This window comes from Leptonotus elevatus, chromosome 12, assembly GCF_054856555.1.
Source record: "Leptonotus elevatus isolate MCC_2025b chromosome 12, RoL_Lele_1.0, whole genome shotgun sequence".
Lineage (NCBI taxonomy): Eukaryota > Metazoa > Chordata > Actinopteri > Syngnathiformes > Syngnathidae > Leptonotus > Leptonotus elevatus.
In genome coordinates, this window is record NC_141250.1 from 11,860,546 (window position 1) to 11,885,081 (window position 24,536).

The 24,536-nt window shown below is 39.3% G+C and overlaps 1 protein-coding gene across 2 annotated transcripts; it reads right to left on the bottom strand.

Annotated features, from left to right (window-relative positions):
- glra2 (glycine receptor, alpha 2) lies at window positions 1–20,820 on the bottom strand. 2 transcript variants are annotated; one of them, XM_086091495.1, is made up of 9 exons: window positions 20,552–20,820; window positions 20,207–20,328; window positions 14,248–14,315; window positions 10,489–10,682; window positions 8,865–8,947; window positions 8,588–8,725; window positions 8,289–8,503; window positions 4,405–4,554; window positions 1–3,223 (listed from the first exon to the last, which is right to left on the bottom strand). In XM_086091495.1, the coding sequence occupies exons 1-9, from the start codon at window positions 20,629–20,631 to the stop codon at window positions 2,942–2,944; spliced, it is 1,332 nt and encodes a 443-aa protein (XP_085947621.1). In that variant the 5' UTR covers window positions 20,632–20,820; the 3' UTR covers window positions 1–2,941. The 2 variants fall into 2 exon arrangements, with proteins under 2 accessions (XP_085947621.1, XP_085947620.1); XM_086091494.1 differs by having other exon boundaries at window positions 10,489–10,712.
- Between the last annotated feature and the right edge of the window lie 3,716 nt (window positions 20,821–24,536).

The window sequence follows — 24,536 nt, forward strand, 5'->3', positions numbered from 1 at the left end:
TGTGGTGCAGTTATGTTTATTGATGTTCAGGCTGATAAATAAATAGTTTCAATAGTAGCAGTCAAAGAAAGTTCCTTAGGTCCATTAGCAGTTCTATAGAATGCGCGTTAGGCAGTTTCAGCGTCGTCCTTCCGCCCACTGCCGCGGCTGTCTGCAGTACTGTACTCTGTCTCCATCCGATATGTCAAAAGGTACACAGCCGTTGCGAGACAATTATACAGATACGTCATTTCTTTTTCAATTAACCCTTCAGTTATAGTTCATTGGACTAACGCTACGGGAAAAAAAGAAGATATCTGATGTATCTACTTGGAATATGTTACACTCAAAATGTTCACTGTCTATGAAACTGTAAAGTAGTTTGTCAGAGTTACGAAAACCTTTTCAGTTTAAGATTCAAAGTAGAAACTTGGTTCCTCCCTGGGATCCAAACTTAAAAAAAATACACTGTACAGCATTGACCCAACGTTGACATGTACACATGAATCAACAACAAATGGTGTGCCTGCTTAGTGATCAGCGAATGAGTAGTTTACACTTACTGACAAGAGCACAATAAAAACTGTCCCAGGAGCCAACACAGGGCTAAAATTTGGGAAACCCTGCTTTTATACATTTTGTCCCAAAAGTCACTCGAGCACAGGGGTCAGCAACCTTTACTGTCAAAAGAGCCGTTTTAGGCCAAATAAATAACAAAAAATCTGTCTGGAGCTGCAAAATATTTCAACATTGTGATGAACAAAACAGTGTGTTAGTGTTAGTTTAATGTAATGAGGGCCCAGGAGCAAATTAGAGCTGCACCATAACATGATAATCCAATACATACAGATTTATTTTCTTCTACCTTTCGTCTTCTGTTTTTTTTCTTTCGTCTTCTGTTTATGGATTTTTGTTTTGTTGTTGTTCTCATTTTTCGTACTTCATATTCACACATTTTGAGACTTTTCTGCCTTTTTGTCGAATTTCTGACATTTTTGGCAATTTTCTGGACATTGTGTTAATTTTCTGCCTCTGTTCCTTTTTTTGTGACATTTTATGGTAATTTTCAAGATTTCTTCTTTTGTTTTTAGACATTTTATAATTACTTCTTGAACCTTTTCTTTTCTGCGTTACTAAAAAAACAAACATTTTCGGACTTTTTTTTGTGTGTGTACATTTTAGGGTAATTTTCTGCCTTCTTTTGCTTTTGAATATTTTATGGTTACTTTTTGAAAATGTTATTTTCTGACTTTTTTAAAAATTTAATTCTCTGACATTTTTGGCAATTTATGGACATTTTATGGCAATTTTCTGCTTTTCCACTTTTTGGACATTATGTGGTCACTTTTTGGAATGTTTGTGTGTGCAATTTTTAATACATTTAATCTCAGTTTTTTTTAACAACTTTAAAATATGTTTAATAATTTAATATTATTATTTAATAATTAATTCATTTAAATAATATTTTATCTTAAGACCCGTTAAAACATTAATTTTTACAATTTTTTATAGAGGTCCACAGGAGAGAGACTAAAGAGCCACATGTGAATCCAGAGCCGCAGGTTGCAGACCCCTGCTCTAGCGCTTCCTATTTTCTAATAACTTTTGGGTGTCAATCGGATAATGTGAGGTCATCAGCATTTGATAGCTTATTGCGTTGCAGTTTTTGTAACCGTATCATTCCTTTGCCTGTGTCAAGTTTTTCTATCCTCAACTGAAGTTCAGCACCGGTCTGAGAAGTTTAATGGCCATCACACTGCTCTAACACAATTTATGCTAGCCACGGCAAGTTCCTCAAAACAGGATCTGTTCTTGATAAACTGCGCAGCAGAAGGCTTACTACTACTTCCACCACTAATGAAAACTCCTCGAGCAGGCATTCGCGCAAAGCCAGGGAAAGTCTATCTGGAGGACTGCATAGCACTGAACTGCAGTTGAGGACAGAAAAACATCTTGCCGGGTGGCAATTTTGCGATGCACTTCAATGTCAATTGGCGAGCCATGGCCAAGGGAAAGCTTACAATAACTACAAAACCTAAAATCACGCATGCTGATGGCCTCAAATAAGACAAAAAAACTAAACAGCGTGTACTTGTATAGTGACTTTTGGTGGCACCCTGTATTGTGAAAAAAAACCCCACATGGTTATCTGTTGGCTGTTCAAAACTTACTGCACTTTGAGGTTGGCTGATGAAAAGGAAGGGACAAAAATCCCATTCTCACCAAGCATAAAGTTCGCTCTTTTTTTTTTTTTAAAGCCCGCCAATCTTTTTGTAATTTTTTTTTAAGCATACATTGTTGTGTTTCTCTCAATGATGACGTCACACTATTATGTAACCACAACTTACATCCTGAGCTGCAGACACAAGACAAATCAGGATAGACCATATAGTTCCACGATGAATAGAACTCATACTGCTTAATAGGGAAGTATCTTAGAAATATTTTTTTTTTTACCAGGTAAGACCCCTTTTCAATCAAGAGATCCTTAAATTATTAGAAATGCACACCCCGAATATCCGAATTCTGCATGTGCTTTTTGCTTCTTCCATATCATACATCTTTATCGCTTTACAGTATATTGTCTTTAAAGGAAGTGTTGTGATCGTAGTACAATATAAAACAAATCCCTTTGATAAGAAGTTCCTCCCGTGGCAAGTTGGAGAAGTCTGAGGCTCAAACTAAGCTATCGCACGATTACAAATAGTATCTTGGCTTCCGTAATTGAACAGACCTCAAGGCAAAGATGGGCTAGAAAAAGATTTGGTCCACCGTAACCGGAATGCTACTTAACCTTGAGTTTTCCCTCCCGTATTCCTAATTCAGTATTTGCAGCCGTACAACCTGAACATTCCCGTAAAATTCACAAACATTGAACATTATCCCTGAAAGAACATCACTTGGCATTGCTCCTCAACGACCTTATCCCAGTCTGATGAGAAACAAGCAGGATAGCGAGCCGTTACTTTTTGTCGATGTCCTCGTGCCTGATGATCTTGTAGGTGATCCAGTAAAAGACGTTGAAGATGAGGAACGCTAATGGGAAGGCAGCTCGAGAGATGGTGTCTATCCTCTTGGCTCGGTCCACAAACTTCTTCTTCATGTTGTCAATGTCTTTGGGGACGGACGGCTGAGGGTTAGCGGCCGGAGCGGCGTTCTTAACAGCTGAGCCGTCCTTAGTTGGCAGACATTGGTTTATGTTGTAGCCAGCGAAATTAAAGCGTCCGTCACGCATGTCTTCATCCTGAAAAAACACATGTGGACATATTAAGCCATGGATGGCATAAAAGAGGGATGTTAGGACAAGTTTAAATGGAATATTTTCCTTGCTGCGTGAATGTTGACCTTGTTTAGGCAACAAACTACAGTACTTGAAACTAAACCTAAGCGGCTCACCGTCTTGCCTTAAATGCTCCAAGATGCGAAAGGTCAATCAGTTACACTCAATGGACCAAATTATAAATTGTTTTTACATATCAAATTGGTCACTTCAATCAATATAATTTCAACATTTTTGCAGCTTCTTTGTACGAATATTCTAGCGACTCATCGGAACCAACTTACACACGTGGACAGTTGCAGTTTATGGGTTTTCCAATTCAAAAATAATGTTTAATTTTGATTGTTTAATTTTGAATACATTTTTATTTAGTATTACTTTTGTAAGTTTTAAGTGATTTCAGTGACCATTGTGTGTTTTTTTTTCATTATAAGGAACCCCGACTGTAATGACAAATTTGCTCCATATGATTTATTTGGTTGTTACGAACATAACTATGACATTCATTTTTTCAAAGATCATTTCCAGTTTAATAAATTTTGTAGAAACATTATATTTACGTATACCGCCATTGTTGTTTACGGGCCAAATGCATTCTGCTAGTGACGTAGAATGGCGGCTTTCTCTCTGCCGAGCAATTCGAAACGGATATAAAGGAAGTGAGGTAAGCCTTGTAGCGTTCCTAAAGAAACAACATGCGATCGAGAGGGCTCTCGAGAGCACGGCGTGGGGGAGGGTGACTCTCACGATACCATGTTGTTTCTTTAGGAAGGAATTACCTTGCTTTCTTTATATCCGTTTTGCATTGCTCAGCAGACAGACAGCCGCCATTTTACAGTGCAGAATGTGTTTGGCATGTAAACAACAATGCCTGCATAGGCTACGTACGTACAAATAAAGTTTCTACAAAACATATTCAAATGGAAATTATTTTTGAAAAATGAATCTCATAGTTATGTAAATAATTTCATGAAATGATGAGACTATACTGTTTGAAATTTCCAACAAATTTTGTCACTACTTCTTCAGGCTTCATTGGATTAAATCCACAAATACCAAAAGTAAACATAACAGAAATCCAAATGTTGACAATACTTTGTGCCTCCTCAAACTTCATGCAAACAGAGAGGTTGAGAAAAGTCTACCTTGTGATTCTTCTTTTGTCTTCGCCTCAAGCGGAGGAACTCTTTCTGTTGCCTGGAGACGAAATTAACCCCGGCATATTCGAGTAATGCCGCAAATACAAAGAGCAGGCACACCGCCATCCAGATATCAATGGCTTTCACATAGGAGACCTGCAAGCAGCGGGAAACATTTTTCTATTAGATCTTCTCCAGTCAGCCAGTGGATCAATTGCGTTTTGCACTTTGGCATAAAAAAGAATTCCACCAAGCATGCTTTCCTAACTAAATCAGATGATAGTCTTTACATTTTCCTGTTTATATACACTAACTAGATATGTGGCTCAGTGGCACTGTTGTTTGTATGACAATAAACATGTTGGGGAGATAACAACCGCCTCGGCTACAAACACTCGCTAGATATTGATACCATCTTGTCATCTTCGCGCGGAAGATGAAAGCTTTTATGTCAGCGTCACCTCGCTCCTTCCTTGACTGGCGATTTTAGCATGTGGAACACAACGGCTCTGCTTTATGAGGCCACTCGAGCGTGCCGAGTTACTGTTTTCATGAGTGGCGGCTCTCTAGGGCCTCGTTTTAAATATTTATCAGCACACGTGTCTTTCATGTTGGAGACTGTGACGTGTTTGATGAGCTGTCCCCGCTTATATAAAGACTAATCACTTCATGTATCCTCAATATGCGCTGCCTCCCTTACGCATTTACTGTGAGCAGCATTGAACGCTTTGCAGGTGTTCTTAGAAGTGAGATATGCGTTAGTCATCAGAAGAATAGTTTTTAAAAGCTTGCCTTCAGTCAAGTTGGAGAACATTGTGATCTCTCAACACACTCAGCTTGAAAAGGTACAAAGTGAAGAGTGTGTTGAGAGGCAGTTGATAGAAACTGCGCAGGTAACTGCGAGTGCATTGGCGATTAAGGTGACTTTCTCATTAGCTGCACTTTTTCTAAAGTTGCACTAACTTTCATTGTGATTTCCATTCGGGGTGGAATCACTCGATGTTCGTGCGCTCAACTCATGCTGGCTCAGACTGAAGTGAACGGCCATGCCAGCCTAAAAGCCTCATTAAGGCAAATCCACATTACCGCGGGTGTATTCAGTCATTTGGAGGCCCAAGGCAAATCCAGGCCCTCCACAGCCATACTAGAATATGTTTATCAAAAACAAAAACAAAACTGTAACCTGAGTAAATCATCTAATTAGATGTAACTTGTAATTGATAAGAACTAGGGGTGTCAAAATGAGTGTGTTCATTTTGAGTTAATTTAAAGTTCCTTTAATACGCACGCTTAATGACCGCCGCTTACTTGGAAAGCCTGTACTAGGGGGAATTCCAGTCGCAACGCAGCAGACACGTCCACGTCACAATTAAGCAGTAATAAATTAATAATAATGTGTATATTTGTGGTGACTGGGGTCAAGTTGTATTTTGCAATTCTAAAAATCAGCAGAATTTCACACGTTACTTTATGTTAAAGATTAGACAGCTCTGAATGTGAAAAGAAAAATTCACTGTCGCCAACGTCTTACAAATGCAATTATGCCATCTAGTGGCAGAAAAATTACCTCAACACAAATCAATATCACACTTGTTTTTTTTCTACAGTTCTGTACATCTTTTTGATTTTAACTCTATTTTATGAATTATTATGAAATTACTGTATCAATGATTAAAACATGCAGCCATATTTCTGTTAGTTTAACATCCCCCCCCACGTTTATGTTAACAAGAGTATGAAAACTTTTATTTGTCATTGTACATTTAGATTAGATATAAAATTAGCGATTAATTGTGAGTTAACTATTGAAGAAATGTGATTAATTGCAAAAATAATAATAATCGCCTGACACCTAATAAGAACATTAATCAACATTTAGTACAGTGATGAAAAGCATCGCTCATGTCACTTGCCATCGCTACTGCATCTACCTCAGCTGACACAGACAGCAGACGGCAAGAGCGTCTGGTTCTTTAAACACATTGTGTATCATTGCCTTCTCTTTTCTGCTTTATTTACTTCACAGCTTTTCAACAAGTTTGTTTTCCCAGTTAGAAAATGGAAAAGTCCATTGCATGAGAAGCAGAGGGGAGCACTTGAAACCATCATGATATATTAAGCATTTTTATATGTTTTTAAGCATGTGATGCTGTAAATCTGACAAAAGTACAAGTGGATTTTTCGTCAAATCGTATAAAAAAAAAACGTACTTGAGAGTGTGGGTTGTGAGGTAATTTGTGTACGTACATTCCCATTAATGCGTGTTATGATAATCCACCAAAGTTGAATTGAAAGCAACATGACTTCTTATTAGGGATGTAACAATAACGGCAATGTTGAGATATTAAAATATTTTATATTTTCGGCGTCATTTCACAATATTAAAAGCAGCACAGCAGTTAAAAAGGCCACTTTGATTTTCATTTGTGTAGTTTAAGCACCCTCTGGTGGTTAGTTCATTAGTGCTGTTTAATTTTCGTTAGGCATGTTTTGGCACTTACATTTAAGACTCACGCTAATAACCAAATGAAGGGAAACATAACACAATGAGTTCCTCAACAAGTTGATTTGATTCACAATGTGTACGTGCCTCAATATTAAGTGTGATTGTAGTTCATTTATGTGCATTGAAGTTAATGAAGTTAACCCATTTGCTCCCAACAACACATAGACGTTCTATTTTAAATGTTTTAAGTGTCCCAAAGACGTATTTATATGTTTTATGTTTTTTTTAAGGCTAGAGCATACAGAAGGATTTGATGCAGTTGCTGTACTGCAGAGAACGGGTGAAGCAATGGTAGTAATTACAAAAAAAGAGTATAAGAGATCAACCAGGGCCATGTTGCAAGCAAGCTGATTTCCCCACAGTTCTTAACAGATTTGTGAATAATGATGAAAGATAGCTATATTCTAATGCTAATTGCTGCAAATCGGAAACAGATAGAAATATACTTATTTTTTCCTGATGGAAGAAGAGACTCTAATCTTTCTTTTGGTAGGTTCCATGTTTGTTTGTTTTTATAGCAATAGAACACAATATTCTGTGGGCCTTGCAAAATCTGTCAAAATCCAGTAAAACACCCGGGAGCGAAAGGGGTTGCTTCAGTAAAAATGGCTGGAAGTGAATGAGTTAATGTACAGTATGTATAATTATGACCTCAGTTAATTAGCATTGTATAGACGAGACATTATCTCAGTATCATAAGCTTTTATTATTATTATTATTTTTTTTTTTTATACATATCACCAATAATGTGATAATTCTCGTACCGTGAGGTTCATTTCGTGATAATAGCCTATTGTGACGTTTGGATATCATTATATCCCTACTTCTTATTGTAAAACATTTCATCCTCATTTCAACTTTCATCCAACTTGGTGGGGAATTGGAGCACGAGCCTTTGGAGAACTCGTTACATCCTGGAGAAGATCCCAATCAGATGTGGATAAAGCTGCTTCCCCCTATTGGTTAAGACCGACAGCATGTTTGGAAGCTCCTTTGAGAGGCATCACAGATACAGTGAGAGAAGGTGTGAAACTTCAAGTATTATTATTATTTTTTTTTTACTCCTCACACCTGCACACTTTCCCAGAATAAAGTGTGTTCTCTTTCATTTTCTAAGAAAAGAAGACTTGTCCCGATGCTACTACATTCTACTTATTTATAGCGAAAAAGTTGGACAAAACCGCACAAAAAGTGCAGCAAGTGCCAGATAATGGCGAGACACAGTTCAAGTTATTATTGTTCATTATATATATGTTTGAAAGGAGATTCCGTGTTAGAAGACCTCATATACCGCATTTTTTCCTCGAAGAACTACTCTTGGCGGTTCTCCACGTTTAATACAGACTTTTTTTTTCTTTTTTTTACCACTGCTACTACCTCTTACCTTTGGAAGAGAAGCTCTGGAGCCGGAGCTTTGCGTGGTCATGGTGAGCACAGTGGTGATACCAAGTGCCACTCGGGCAGGGGCGGCATCCATGTTGATCCAAAAGGACACCCATGAGAGGATGACAATGAGGAGGGACGGGATGTACATCTGGATCAGGTAGTAGCCCATCTGACGCTCCAGATGGAATTTCACCTCAATGCAGGTGAATTTGCCTGTTCGGAAATGATCAAACTCGGTTCTGATGCCACATCGCTGGGTCGAGCCGTTTCGTATAGAGCACAGTAGCATCCACTGACCCGTGTTGTAGTGCTTGGTGCAGTAGCCCAGCTCCTTCTCTTCCCTCATGATGAACTGAGGCAGCGTCAGACCGTCCGACACCTGCACGGCGCCGTTCTCCAGCCACTCGAAGATCAGGTCGTTCATGGTGTAGCCGACTGCAAGGAAGGATTTACAGACGAGCATCAGCATTTGCTTATTGTCAATCACATTAATTTTGGATGATCGAAATATCATTCTTGAATCACACAACTTGGGAAACTCAAAAGTTAATCCGTAAACCAAGTGGATGCTTACAACTCTCCAGCTGCATTGTGCACGTTTGGACATCCATGGGGAAGTTCTTCAGATCCATCGGGCAGGACAGGATCAGAGTCAGCCTGCGATGTCAATGAGACACGTCACAACAAATGAAGAGACACGGGCATTACGTGGAGGTAAAGCGCGGCGCAGTGATAGCCGTATTCTCGTCTCCTGTGCGCTCCACTGGGATACATCAGCAAGGATTCACTCCAGCGGCTTCCAATCACACTTTCATTACGGCAACTTATTGTCTCGCCGATGCATTCGGGCGCCCACTGGGCCCCCCGCCATCTTTCCCCGCCGCGAACAGCGATGGAGGCTAACCAACTTTCATCTCTGCCGTCGACCCGCTCTGCCACTACACCTGAGCACCACTCAGCCCCGAGCAGCCTTCGTAATAGACTTTCAGTTCTGTGTCGAGAAGATTGAATTCGGCTCATGTTGGACGTTATATTGAAATGGAATGGAATATTTTCATACATGTGCTGGGTTTTGCTCGACTATTTGGTCTTAATTAAACTTCCCAATTTGGCTTCCAACTCTTTCGGAGTCCTCAGATCCATGCGAACCCGGCATGAAGTCCCAATTTTTTCCTTTAATCTTTTGATCCCTAACAAACCCCTTCGAGATTACCGTGCGCTCTTTCCATCAGAAGTCTTTTATTAAAAATCTACATGCAGTGAATTATGGAATGTCAAAGGGGGCTATCACAATGGGATCAAATCTAATTTAAACTGTGTCCCTGCAACCTTTGATGTTAAAGAAGAGGAAATGAGCTAATATTCACTTTTTATAGTTAGATTCAGAAGACGGCTTACTATATAAAAATAAAACCGTACTTTTAATTTGTTTTATGGAAAAAAAGGAAGGGCACCTGCCACCAACTGCTATAGGCTACTATACTGTACCGCTAACAATTTACTTCCAAGCCTTAACAACAACAATAATAATAATACAGATTTACAACAGTGTGTTCTCTGCAGCCCGACTAGTCTAAATACGGTATTCTGGTTAATATTGCTTTGGTGGAATATGAGTTAAACAGCAAAATCCAGCCGTATTTATCCATCTCAGGGGGCGGCCATATTGCCACTTGCTGTCGACTGAAGATGACATCACAGTTGCTCAGGGCAACGGCCAATCACATGACACCCGTTTTCTGAAGATAAGCTGTGACTTGGTTGTTACCTGAGACCTGGGCAACTGTGATGTCATTTTCACTCGACAGCAAGTGGTAAAATGGCCGCCTTCTGATATTGATAAAAAAATTAATAAAATGGCTGCCCCCTGAGATGGATAAAAACGGCTGGATTTTGCTGCGTAACCCGTATTCCAAAAATGAGATCTTAATCAGAAGGTCATGTTTAGACTATGAGGTCACACATAACATATTATTGTCAAGATATGTTTAAGGTTGACAGTTCTGCCGGGCTTTGTGTGTTAAGTGGAGCTGGACATGCTAATGCCTGTTAATTTGTTGACAGAACTGCTACAGCTGTTTTAAGAATGCAATAGGTTACGATTTCTGTGTTGAAGGGTTATCACTCCATTTTGGGAGGTCATTTAGCGATCTTCTGTTATTCCACCATCTTTATTATATCGAGTGATCATCTTTCACCTGATGCTGTAGAGGACGTTCCCATTTTTGAAGATCCTCAGCAGCTTGTTGTCTGTGGTGACATCATGGAAGTTGGCGCCCTTCTCATTGGCGAAGAAGAGGTCGGGCTTCCAGATGGAGTCCAGCATGGACGGGTCCAGGTCCAGGGAGGAGTCCGGGTATTTGCTGTACGCCAGTCGGGGGTCATTCCACTTCTGCCGCAGGAAGATATTCACTCTGTAATCCTGCAGACACGACAAGCGGCTTTGCATATTTTTGTGGTGCAGCTCGTGGGCTTATGGGAGCGGGAGCACGATGGTGACACAAAGTCAGTCATCTGCATTGTTTTTTTTAAATACAATATCTCCTCTTTTTTTTGTGTTTTGAGAAATTGCAATAAAAAACATTGCTGGGAAATATCACAGACAACAGTAGCCTCCGCAAAGTGATCATTGGTGAGGAAAATTGGATCCGAGTTGACATTACTTTTGGCAGTCTGACTGATTTGACTTTGGCAAGGATATTATGCCAAATCAATAATATTCTTGTTATGATAAAGATGAATCAATCGTGCATTTTCACAAGATCCATTTGACGTCAGTCGTTGGATAAAGCGAAACGTGCCTACCGATACTTCTTACATCTTGTATCATGCATGCTTAATCAATAGGTATGTAGTTTGGATGAAAATGAGTTATCCATTCAATTTGGATGATCAATTTGAATTGATTAGTTGCCAAATAAAGTGCTTGAACAAGGAACATCCTGACCTGACCTCAAACTAACCTCAACATTAGGGATGGTTCAAATCAATATGATAAGACTTGAACATTTCAAGCTTGATTTAATTGCGCCTTCAGATCCATGCCGATCTATAGGGTTCTTTCTTTGTTGCAATTTAGAGATGAATTTAAATTCTGGCATTGGACCGCTACCCTTGTGATCTAAAAAATCAATAGGGTTCTTGCTTTGACATGAAAAATAATAGTTCAAGTAAATGTTTTCAAGATCAACATCAACCTGTGCCCTTACCGAGAAAGTAATTTACTCTGACATTTAATATTAGCCTCCACCCCCGATATTATATCGTCTATCCTTTAACATCTGTTCTTTTTCTTGCAGCGGTATTGACATATTTTGCCTGAAGGTTTAAAGTTCAGTTTAAATTCTGCTCAGTAGAGCAGAGAAAACAACTGGTAGCTTTTGATCAGATTCAATTCAAACTACCTCTGCACTTCTTGGGTCATCGATCCTTCAAAATCAATAGCTTTATTGTTTTTGCTACATTGGGAAACACGGCGAAAAGTTCAATTCTGTCCTGCAGAGCACTGCTCGATGTATTTATCTATCTTGACATTTAACCTCAGCTACCGAGGCTAAACTGAGATATATGGTATGTGGGCTACTGTTTATGATCACCTGTGGGCTTGTTTTGACGCAGAAGAAAGAAAATGCCTTGAAGTTAATTACAGTTAAAGTAATTTAATCTTGAGGCTATGACCTGGTCGATTTCTAAAAAAAGAAAAGAAAAAAAAAGAGCAAATACTGACTGACTCCTGAATATAGTCAATTTGTGTGTCGTGTCATTCCAAATCAATTTTGCTGTAAATCCTCTGTGAATTGCCACCTGTCGTATATCTGTCGCTTCGCGGGAGGCTACAACAATTTGTTGCAATCAATTGACATGAAGACAGCAAACGATCCCACATGCTAACGACACCAATCAAACGAAAAACGGCAACCCAATGATTAAACGACAACATATGATAGACTGTAAATGAATGAGGAGTGAAAATGAATCCAGTTGTCTTTGCCAAATATTTTTTAATATGTTGCCTATTATAAAGTGGTGGCGTTCCAATTTGTGAACAACTTTTCTCATTAAGTGCAATCATGAAGGAGCCATAATAGAAAGCAAATGATGTGTTTATTAGATACGGCGCGCCGAGAGCAGCAACGCTCGGAGCAATGGGAAACATGTGTCACCGCAATGACACGCTCTTATGTTGTTTGACATTTCATCAGCGTGTTGGCGCCTTTGCGAGCGTTCGCGCCCGTGTCGGAATGCATGTAATTGCCAGCCCGTGTGCAAATGAACGTCCTCCATTCACGATCTAAGTGGTGATTAGCGGCCATTATCGAGCCTTTGGTGGTGTGTTGCCGTGCGGCCTCGCAGGTTTTTGTTATTTTTATCCCGTTATTTTAGCATATCAGCGCTTTTGGAAGCTCCAGCCGCCACCCGCTGTTTTTGGCTGGCCTTATAGAAATATACCAGCTGGGGTTTACTGTATGAATTATTAACTTGGATTAATGAGGGGGAAAAAAAGGGGGGAATTATGGTAGCTCAAAGCAAAATGTGTCATTTATATTCGCTGCATGATCCGCCAACAGACTCTTTTCATGGCAAAAAAACAAAGTACAGTGTAACCTTAAAGATCTGACACAATCTGTAACTGATTTTATTTTTTTTTAATGCAAAATTATGGAAATAGAAAGTTATGTTCGAGCATTAAATTGTCTTCTAGTAATATTGTCATATTCAGCCGTCGATTTTGTGTGCTGCTTATCCTCACTGGGGTCCTGGCTCAACTGAAACGTATTCCTACTGACTTGATGCTAGAGGTGGTCGTCAGCAGGCCAATGATTCCAATTTTATAAAATTTACAATAACAGTAGTGACTTAGCTTTCTTAGCAAAGGCTCCATGTACGTTCTTCTACTTTTCTTCTCTTAAGACGCCTTGTTGCATCTGTGCCATGCTGCCTGGCGAAAATACCAAAACTTAGTCTAGCCTGCCCCTGCGCAAAAGCCAAAGAAAAAACTAAACATGCAAGTTCATGTTTTGATGTTTTTGTGTGTTGTAATGGTTTGCTGACATAAATGTTGTAAAAAGTCAAAGAAAAAGCAAAAATGCATTTATTTAATTGATGCTCATTGAACTGTCGTCTGCTGTTACTTCTTGTTTAGACTGGATATCTTTTTGGATAAAGTTGGCAAAAAAGCCAAAGAAAAAAGTAAACCATGCAAGCTAATCCTGGGCTTAATTGCTCGTGTTTCCACACGTCTCTCGTGATCATTTTTATATCATTTGGAGTGAGAGGAAGTACAGTACATGCCTTGAGATACGAGTGACTAGGCTTACAAGTTTTTCGAGATACAAGCCGTTGTTCAGACGTTTATTTTCCATCGACGTGCGAAGAAAAGTTTGGGATATAAACACTGTCAGGCTAAACATAAAGAGTACCAACAAACAATCACACAACTTTGCCTAAGCAATAGAATCTGTGTTGCGGTAGTTACAACCCTTCAAGCAACGGTCATTTAAACACAAAGAATTGAGCAAAACACGTTGACAGACAATATAACAATACTTGTTGGCATGTTATTATTATAAACTTGATTCCTTAAAATGATTAATATTACTGAAGTTTATGAGTAGTTGTGAAACTCTTCTTCATGTGTGTCTTTGTCTGTATTATACTGCCCCCCAGTGGCCAAGATGTGCACATCAGAAGCAGCAGCACAATGTCCAGTGCATTGAAGCAGAAATATTTTCAAATTTAAATGATGTTTTTATAAAGTGCATTATTAAATAGTAGTGTTTTACACTGGAACAAATTAATGCCATTTCCATTCAATTTTAATGGTGAAAGATGTTTTGAGTTGCGTTAGTATATTTTAGTATTTCAAGGCACCACTGTATTATAATTTGTGAGAGGATGAAACGAATATAAGCAAAAAGGCGATGACTTCACTCAGTGTTTCCGAGCCCTCCACTCACCATGGTAGTTTCCGCTATAGAACCGAAGCTGTTGATAAATATGTTGCAGGAAACGTTAACGGGCGGACCTGCAGGTTGAGGGACAGATAACACATTCACTCACACTTGTGCACAATACAGCAGCCGCAATGCCGGAGAACTCACCATGGTCGTCTCCGTGACCTAGCCGAAGCTGTTGATAAAAATATTGCATGTAACGTTTAGGGGGGGGGGGGGGGGGGGTTGGGGGGGCATGGAATGGAATGGAACGACAATGACACGCCTTAAACACATTGTTTAGGAAGTGGTGACGAAAAAATGAACGTGGTTGTTTTCAGTTTCCTGGACACTTCATTAGGGACACCATCTAATGAAGTCCAATGAGAGCTGGATCAACTTTTTTTTTTGTAGCTAAGTAACACATGGTTGACTTCCATGAGGTTATGCGTTCGATCCTCTTCCCTGGTGGCCATGCAGTCCGTGTGTTTCTAAATACATTACAAAGGCGGGATGAATAATATCTGAATTGTGATTGGGTTATTTTAGTCAATATTGTGATTACAATTTAATATGTGATGATTTTTTTTCAAGGTATATACTTCTCATGTATTTGCACAAACACAAGCAATCTGTATTACTATAAACAATATCAAGTTTATGATACTGTTTTGATTTTATAGGTTAGCCTTATGCTATAATAAAGGCAAACAAACCATGAATTAATATGAAAGAAAGTTCTTTATTTACTTAAGTAAAACAGTTGGGTTAAAAATAACCCAATTATGGTTACAACGAAATAAAAATTGTACCGATCTTGCTACTTGGGTTACTTACTTTGGGTTAAGACAAGCCCATTTTGGGTTGGTTTATACCTTCTTCTTTTTTTTTTTACCCCAACAAACGCAGACATTTTGGTCAAATTGACCCAAGTATAGTGGTTCGGTCCAATTTTTGACCAAAATAGGGTTATTTTTGACTGAGCAGTTTTAAGAGTATGCCACTGACTTGCAGTTTTTGAAATGTGGGTCAAATTGACCCATGAGTAACTGGTTGTTCTAATATTTGGCCAATATTGGGTTATCTTTACCCCATCAGTTAAAAGAGTGTACACACCCCAAAAAATGCATTTTGCCATCTTTCCCTTAGAACGCCTCGTTGTCAGCCATGAGTGCATGCACTTCACGCAGGGAAAGGCGGAAAAGCGAGGAAGGTTTTTTTTCAGTCTGACTTAACAGGGGCTTTTCATTGGTGTAGCGGCTTCAGAGCGCCTTGCTGTCGTGGCGTGCTAAAGCCCTGTGACGGCGGTAAGATATATTCCCGCGGCTGCAGGCTTTAACGTATGGACATACATTTTATCAAGACATATTTTTGGGGCTCAAACATTTAGGCATTCGCAGGCTAAAGGGTGATACTTGACAAAGCAGCATCCATTTTTCAAAACAGCTCTTATATTGGACCTCATTAGATTGTGTCCCGGTGTACCTAATGTTGTGGCCAGCGAGGGTAATGCTTTGATGGACATTTTTTAATGGGCAAAAGTGCTCATAAAAAATGCAAAGACTCTGAATGTCCTAATTTCTTTCACAACTCCCAAATTAAGCATGCAGTCGTTTGACAAGACTTTGCCCTCAATCTTGTCTGAGCGCCAAAACGCTTCCCTTGCAGTCTTCAATCAGATCACTTTCTAGCATGGCTCCGATGAGTCTCCTCGCCAGGCATTCGAGCGTTTGCCATTTCAAGTCCCGGCAAACCTTCCGCCAGGCGCAAAGTGAAGTTGTCAGCCTTCGCGGCTGCCCTTTTCCCCCACGCTTCCCTCATCAATATTGCATCAGACGCTGTATTAATATTTGCCCCGCTTTGTTGTCAGCTGACTAAGACTTAACGGGCCGAGCAGGAAAATAAAAGCAGCTCACAACAATGTCAGCAAAAGGAAATCTAGGCCATCCTTCAGCAATCCAACGCGCTCGTCAAGGTGTGACAAGCACTGAGCGGAAATTGCTTCATACGGAAAAGGTGGGTTTTGGATTTTTTATTTTTATTTTTTAAATCTACAAATAGTTGTATTTTATTTTATTTTTGCAAGAATAATTACTTGTTTTCAAAAGATGTTAAATGTTATGAAATTAAATCAGAAAATTAGGAGAAAAAACAATTCGATTTTTTAATTTTATTTTTTTAAGGAAAATGTCAGATATTGCTAAATTGAAATTGTTGAGTTTCCAAATAATGGAAGTTTGCTAGAGTGAAGTTGCAATATAATATGAAAAAAAAGTCGCCATACTATGTCAATAAAAACGTAAATAGTAGTATTGTTTATAAAATAGAATATAACGTCCTCATACAAGATATCTTTATTTTTTTTAAGGGAACAATCTTTTTCAGGATATCATTTTATAAGAATAAAGTTATTTTGAGAAAAAAAATATGAGCAAAAAGAAAGTTTTCAAAATGTCAATCTTACAAAAAAAATAATTCTAGAAAATAATTAAATGTATGCTATCAAATTAATTAATTATGGAAAATAATCTAAATTTCTATTCTAACATAATATTCTGAGAATAATTGTTTGAATATCAGAAAAAAGACAAAAACAACGTCTTAAGATGATGATTATTTTGGTTTACTAAGTGTTTTTTTTCTCACTGTAATGTATTGCCAATTCTCATAAAATTATGAGCTTTTCATGTTTTTGTCTTTAAATATGATCAAATTTGAACTTTATCTTCATACGAGTCCAACTTTATTCTGGTAAAGATTCACCATGTAATATTATATATTTATTATAAAATTGCTTTATTTTCCTCGTAATATTGCAGCTTGTATTTAAATCAACCATTTTCTTTGTAATATTTTGACTTTATTGTAAAATTGAGTTGTTCATGTAATGACTTTTATGTCTATAAAAATGTGTCTTAATAATATTTCAACTTTTTTCCTTAACTTTATTCAAATTATTCTATTGTCATCAAGTAGAACCTCACCACCCACCCCACCCATTTTCGGCGGTGGTGACGGTACACCTTCATACTGACTAATGATAATTGGAAACAAAAAAAAACTTGTATATTCAATCTCTTGCAGTTCCATTTGACTCCAATTAAAAACTAGAGGAAGACCCTCCCCCCAAAAACAGCTGGACTCATCCCTGCCCACCAGAGGCGTCTTGTAGCGAGTCGGCCTCTCCTTATGTTTCCAGTGACAGATGCTGTTTGTGTCTCCGCAGCATCCCAAAACCACAAGACGGCAGGCCTGCAGCCTTGCCACGGGGGCACCATCCATCACTTGGACCTGTCAGGTTGACACCCCCCTGCCTGCCGCTCATCAAGACCTCCCTGCGGACTGTGGTATTTACACGCCTCCTCTCATTTGTTTGTATTGCATTGGTGCACATGTGAGGATGAGATGATGGGGGGGGGGGGGGGGGGACTTGCAGCGGTGGGGTGAGAGGTTATAGACACTTCATTAGGGTACATCTGACAATAATACGAATCATTAATAATTTGATTGACACTGTCACTCTTTTTATTGTGGTTGGATTTGTACTCTCTCACTGAGCACTCACTGGGCGTTTACAGATACCAGGTATCTGTACTGGGCCGATACTGGCCTTATTTCAAGGTATCGGCTGCAGGGTGGGTTGAAAGTAGTTGCACAACCACATCTTTTGATTAGGACTTTTTCATGCCACTGGATTTGTTTCTTATTTATTTATTTATTTATTTAAATGCATTTTATTTCGATATGTGTAATATGTTTGTGTTATAGTTCTACATCATTTGACTACCACCACTCTAACATTTTGAAGTTGAAAAAAGGGCCACGCCTACTTGAAGACTTCTCATCATGATGTCTTTCTATGTTGTATTTCCTAACGCTGCCAAACCAAGCAACTATAATGGAAAAACTAACAATGAATATTTTATTTCCGAAACCGAAATGTGCCTTTTCACCTTTTCCTGCAGTTACCGTCACCTGAATTGAAGCCAATCACGAGCCCGTACGGATTTACGTCATCACAAACTTGTCACCTACGTCCTCAAACATGTCTGCCCCCACCCATCATCTCTGGTCACAGATTTATATATGAAAGGATGGTCAATAGGCCCCTTATGGCTGAAGCCAGAGGGCAGCCATCTTACGTTGCCAGTTGCCACTTGTTACTGACAACTTCTGTAATTATTATTATTTTTTACATTTTTTTTACTAAAAACACTTATCTGTGCATGTTTTATGCTACGATCCCTGTATGGAGTAATTCGAATCTCTCAAAAAGCATCAACCATTCAAATTATATTATCAGAATATTGTGAATTGTGACTCACAGAGGTTTGTTTATATTTTTCGTAGCAATTTTTTTTCCTGATGGGCTTTACTTTCATTTGGTTCTGACAACATGATGCAGACAAATCTTTAAGTAGCACCCAGAGATACACCTTATAAGAGAAATTTTTAAATTATTGTTCTTAGCAATGAAATGTACACAGTAAATTCTGTAGAATAAATTTGACTCCATTTAGAGTAAATTTAACTCTATTTCGATAGGGACCAAATAGACTGTTTTAGAGTAGGCTAAGATTTAAACTAGGAAAAGAGTGAAATAAATAATTGGAACAAATAAAAAGTCACTCAAGGGTTGAGGAACGAACTCACACGACCTTCAGCTTGCCACACTATCACCTGAGCTATGCCCCTCCTACTGTTAACTTATCTCCAATAAAACAAATGCATACTTTTTGGTCTCTTGGAGTTAGGAAGAGTCCAGCTGACATGAGTGATATACAAACACACAGCAGGAGCTGCGTGGCTCAGGGAGTAGATCGGCGGTTTCCCAAACTGAAAGTTGTGAGTTCATTCCTCCACCCTTGAGTGACTTTTATTTACTTTCCCAATTCTTTACTCTCTTCCAAGTGTAAATATTACTCTAAAAATTAGTCTATTTTGCCTCACTCTAAATTGAGTCAATTTTACCCTTGGAAGAGAGTAAAATAATAATATTTTTTTTTTTATTAAAGTCACTCAAGGGTTGAGGAACAAACCCACAACTTCAGTTTGGGAGACAGCCAATTTCGTGTCAGCTGGAATCTTCGGAAGACCAAGAGATCCTCTTAGATATTATCAAACAGTAAGTCTTCCAAGATAAAGGTCATGAGTTTCAATTTGTTCCTCACGTGAAAACGCCGCCGAGAAATCAATGTCTTCAAGTTTGGCGGGCTTAGTCAGTGGCAACGTAAAATGGCCACCGGTGGCTTCAATTCTCCCAACTTCGAGTAAGCGGCATTGTTAGCGTGAGTCCATTCATATTAATCTGCGTTTCTGGTTAACTTGCTGCTATATAGCTTCGACTATGATGATAATTGCATGAAACAGTCCAAGAGAGATAATGTCAGAAAACTCGTTGGTGAGATTGGTGTTAGTGATCAGTTTTGCACATTATACAAAGAAGCCTCACTGATGTTAGCGCACATGTGGGTCGATAGGATATTGACAAAGAAGATACGACTATGGGCAAACATGACTTGTCCCAGAACTAGGACTAAGGATTCATTCATTCGCCTCTTAAATAGTTAAATTGTACTATTTTAGAATATCCTAATCCCAATCTATAGTTTTAACATGGAACCAGAAGTAAAAAAATAAATAATAAAATTAAAAAGTCATATTACTCAATACACATAAAAGTGAGATGTCTGCTTTTGCATTTGAACTTTTCATATTGTTACTACACAACCACCATTCTAAACATAGCCTACTGTACGTTACATTAATTCATATCTGACAGTGTCAATGAAACAGAAAAATATGTTGAATGGCGTGAGATGCATGTGTACCCAATGAAGTGGCCAGTGAGGGTCACAAGTCTATGGCTATTTCCTGATAGTATTTAATTAATCAATTAATGATCAATTAGCCTATAAGCGGCGCTTACTAGTTTCTTATGGGCGCGTGTAAATAATTAAATGAAGTTAAGATGAAGACAAACCTTTAAAATTGGGTCGTATTCGCGCGTCGTAGCCTGACGTTCTGCCCATGAGCGAGTCCAGAAAGTCTGACGGAGACATGTTGGACGAGGACCGGGGGTCGTGTTCCTTGGCGTCCACGAGCCTGGACAACAATAAGTCAAAAACACGGCGGGTATCGCGCACTGTCAAGGTGGGTGGGACCGTGCGTTAAAGCGCATTACGCGCGGTGTGATATCCTTGGAAATGCGCGTGACACAACATGCCCCGCTTTGTGTCGTCAATGAAGTGAAATTATTGACAGATTAAAAAAATAAAAAAAAGGCTACAAGTGCGTGAAACTTGCGTCAAATCGCACAGCAGCCTACCTGAAGTTGAAGAGTAAAGCTCCCCAAATCATCACCAAGGAGGGACGCATTCCGGGTGCTGTCTTTTTCACTTCTTCCATCTGTCAGTGCTCACCCAAAAAGCGCTCTCCTCCCGCATGGCCAAGATCTCGCGTGGCGCATTCCGCGGCATATTTTAATTGCATTCAACTCTTTTTTTTCCCAGGAAAATAAAATAAAAGATGGATAAAGAGGGTCGCAAGAAGCAGGAGACACGTTGGAGGAGCGCTGACAGTGGAGGAATGGGTGGGTGTTTTTCTTCTTCTCCTTTTTTGACGCGCACGCGCACAAGTGGCTGACGTGCGTCGGGTCCCAATCTAGCACGCACGGGCACGTTATACTGTATTCTGTCAAATGTGTTATGTAACAAGATGTATCTATTTTGGATTGATGCGTTCTGATGCTTTGACTATTATGCACATTTTGAGACCATACTTTGCTGGATTTGGCAAAAACAATCTGTGAGTAAGTGCAAATGTTGAGCACCTGTATCCTCTCCTCTCCACAGTCCACACATATATAAACAAAAGGGTGCAGCGGTCGGTGAGAGGCTGCATGGAGAGTATTTGGTACCCCGGTTACCGTGGAAACAGATTCGCAGGCATATGATTGGAGACGCCGCAAAGGTTGGCCTCTCCGAGCGAGACGAGATGAGATGTGAGTGACAGACAGGGAGGAGGAGATCCTGCGCGAGCGAGAGGCGTCTCGTGTCGTCAACCCCGAGATCAACAGTTCCCATTGAGATCAATTACTATTCTAATCATCTGTTACCAGAGTGGCCGTCATAAAAGCTTTATTAGCCGTGCTTTGAGTGTAATATTTTGGCATGATTGGCTGTTGTGCAAGTGTAGGGAGAAGTTAACAGCTCGGAGCGGGCGCACACCTGTACACACTAGAGAATGTTGGGTTGGTTCTCGAACCCACTTTATGAGTAGCTGTGGAATTTGAGGAGATTGGGTTACTTTTATCCAAGGTTGGGTTCATTATTTTGACCCAGCAGATTGAGTTCAAGATCAGATTTTGGAGCTGGTCACCATTTTTGACACTTTTGTTGTGTGCTGATGTTGAAGTCAAATTAATACTTAGAAAATGGTGGCGGTGGGGGCCGAAATGCTGAATTGTTCAAATCCCAGTCAGACTTGGCGCTGTCGATCCCTTGCACTCTAAAAACATTTGGGTCAGAACCCAATTTGGGTTAAAAAGGAACCGATGAGCTACTTGCACTTTGACCCAATTTTCTGGTACAACCCAACCCAATTTTTGGGGCTGTTATGTACAAAACAACATCATTTTTGTGGTTACTTACACAAAGTACAAAACAACTTAATATTTGTGTTGGGGTTAGAAAGTTGGGTAAAATTGACCCAAGTAGTGGACTGTTCCATTTCTGACCCATATTGATTTTGCTTAACTGTTTTTAGAGTGAGTAGGGGAAAGTTGCTTCTTCTTCTTGGAAAATGTTCCGTGTTGTTTTTAACCACAGCTGTACTAAGAGTCATAACCCATTTTTTGGCTAGCTTTAACTCACCAATATGAGTTAAAAAAAAATTATTTAATACCCCTTTTTAGCTCAAAATCTTGACCTAATGTATTGGGTCAAATCTTCAACCCAATGCCGGGTTCAAATAACCCAGCCAGGCTAAATCTCTTTTGGACCCAGCACTGAGTTATCTATTTCACGCAATTTGGGTTATTTTGACCCAACAGTTTTACGAGTGCAATTTCGGATAACGTTTTACACTTCCTACTGAAACAGATATATTTTTTTTTTTACTCATAGACCATATGCTTCTACTCATGCTACAATAACAGTTGGGCCAAATATAACCCAAATTATGTCAAAAAGGGACATACCCAACATTTTGGGTTAAATAACCCAATATAGTAACCCATAAAGTTAGGTCAAATGAATAACCCTCACAACAAAGCTCAAAATGGAGTTGGTTTTGTACAAAATTATCAATTTTGGGTTTTCTACCACCAATTCTTTGGTTAAAAAATTTTAACCTAACTTTTTGGACCAAATAAATACCAAATACCAAATAAATACTACTTTTTCACCCCATTTGGGTTATTTTTGACCCAAACGGTTATTAGCATGTATACTGAAAAATACACAAATGAAATGCACCATCCTAAAGTGTATCCATCTATGAAGAAAAAAATCTGTGTATGAGAGCATTTCTGTGAAGTATTAAAGCATTTTAGTATTAAATATGACTGTAATTAATCCTGAATCATGTTAACCAGGAATCTCATTTCTCAAAACAAATGCAAATAACCACTATTTCACTATAACGGGAGAAATGATTGTTCATAAGTTTGCACACTTAGAAAGAATCGAGCAGTGTCTAATTTTAGGTTGTTTAACGACGTCAGAAGCTGAGAGTCGGGTTGGCCGGTTTGTTTGTGAGCATCTGGCTGCGAGTTGTGGGCTACAGCAGCTGCCTCTTGTCTTCTGTAGAGGACAAAAAATGGTCACACACCAAATATTACAAGCTACAGTAGAAACCAATTGTGAGTTTTTTCGCAATCTATAATAGATGCTGTGACTTGGGCCCGCCGGTGTGGGAGTGGGCTGTGAAGTGACTCACTTGTGCCGTGGAAGGATATAGCTGAAAAAAAAGTGTTGCAGTCGCTCCCTATGCGCTCGCTCTCATGTGTATAATGCGTGTGTAGCCGGGTGCTTCACACCGTGACACGCTCGGGGCCATATTGGCGCGTTGCTCGGTTACTGACCGGCTTCCTGATCATCGTGTCCTTTAGAAGCCCGCGGAAAAGCCTCCTCTTTTAATGCTGAGGTCACCAGTGTCACATTGCATCGCATGGCGGCGGATATGCCGCATGCTTATATGTTTTATTTGTGTGTCGGCTCATATATTTTGGGGTGTCATCAGAAACCTGAAGCATGTTTTAACTCTTTCAACACTGAATGCCTGCTATGTAATATTCATTCTGCATCTACTGCACTGTGAGAAAGTCATCACAGTTTTTTTTTTTTTTTTGACAACCAGACGATCGACAAACGAGTTGGCTGATCAACCGATCATAATAACAAACCGAATGACTAACGTGCAGACGGACATAAGAATAATCCACAAGACTTGTTCTACCAACTGAGCCACAGCCACCCAGAAATAGAAGACTAACACGCTGTTGTTGCCCTGCTGGTAGCTGGTGACAACCAGCAAGACTCCAGCTGGTCACCAGTTGGTCATCGGCTCCTAGCGGGACCCCAGCAACATGCTAGCCCTGCTGGGTGGCTGTGGCGCAGTTCGTAAGAGCAGGTTGCACAGTCACTGACATTTTACGTTTCGCTGCTGGTCTTGCTGGTTCACAGCAACAAGACCAGGATGAAAAAAAGAAGAAGAAAAAAAGCCTCAGCGTAGACCAGCATGGTTTTCTTGTATTTTCATGCTGGTCTATGCAGATATATATATATTTTTTTTTTGTTTTTTTGTTTTTTTGACTGACCAGGTGACTTATTTACTCAGCATGATATGTCTAACTAGTGGCCAGATGACAAACATTTGTGTAGCTCAGGGATGGCCAATTAGCTGCCATCAACCACACTCTAGGTGACCACTTAATTAATAAAAAAAAATTGTATTGAAAAACAAAACAAAACTGTTGGCATATTTTTTTTAACCTGATAAATTCTTCCAAAAACACAAATGAGTATTCACTATAGGATTTTCTATGGAAAAAAAATGGTCAGAAATACAAACTCAACAGCAAGTATGCAGGGGTTGACTGGAGTTTTAAGCTGTAATATCATCTTTCACCACTAGATGGCAGCCATGACAAGATCTAGAATTATATGCAGGAAAAACATAGGACCTCAATAATATAAAGAAAAAATGCACCAAATGAGTTGAGAATGGTCATTTTGATGCTGGAGGGAGAAAAAAATACAGTATGTGGTTATTCAAAACTTCTGTTGTTGAATTGTTATACATACATTGAG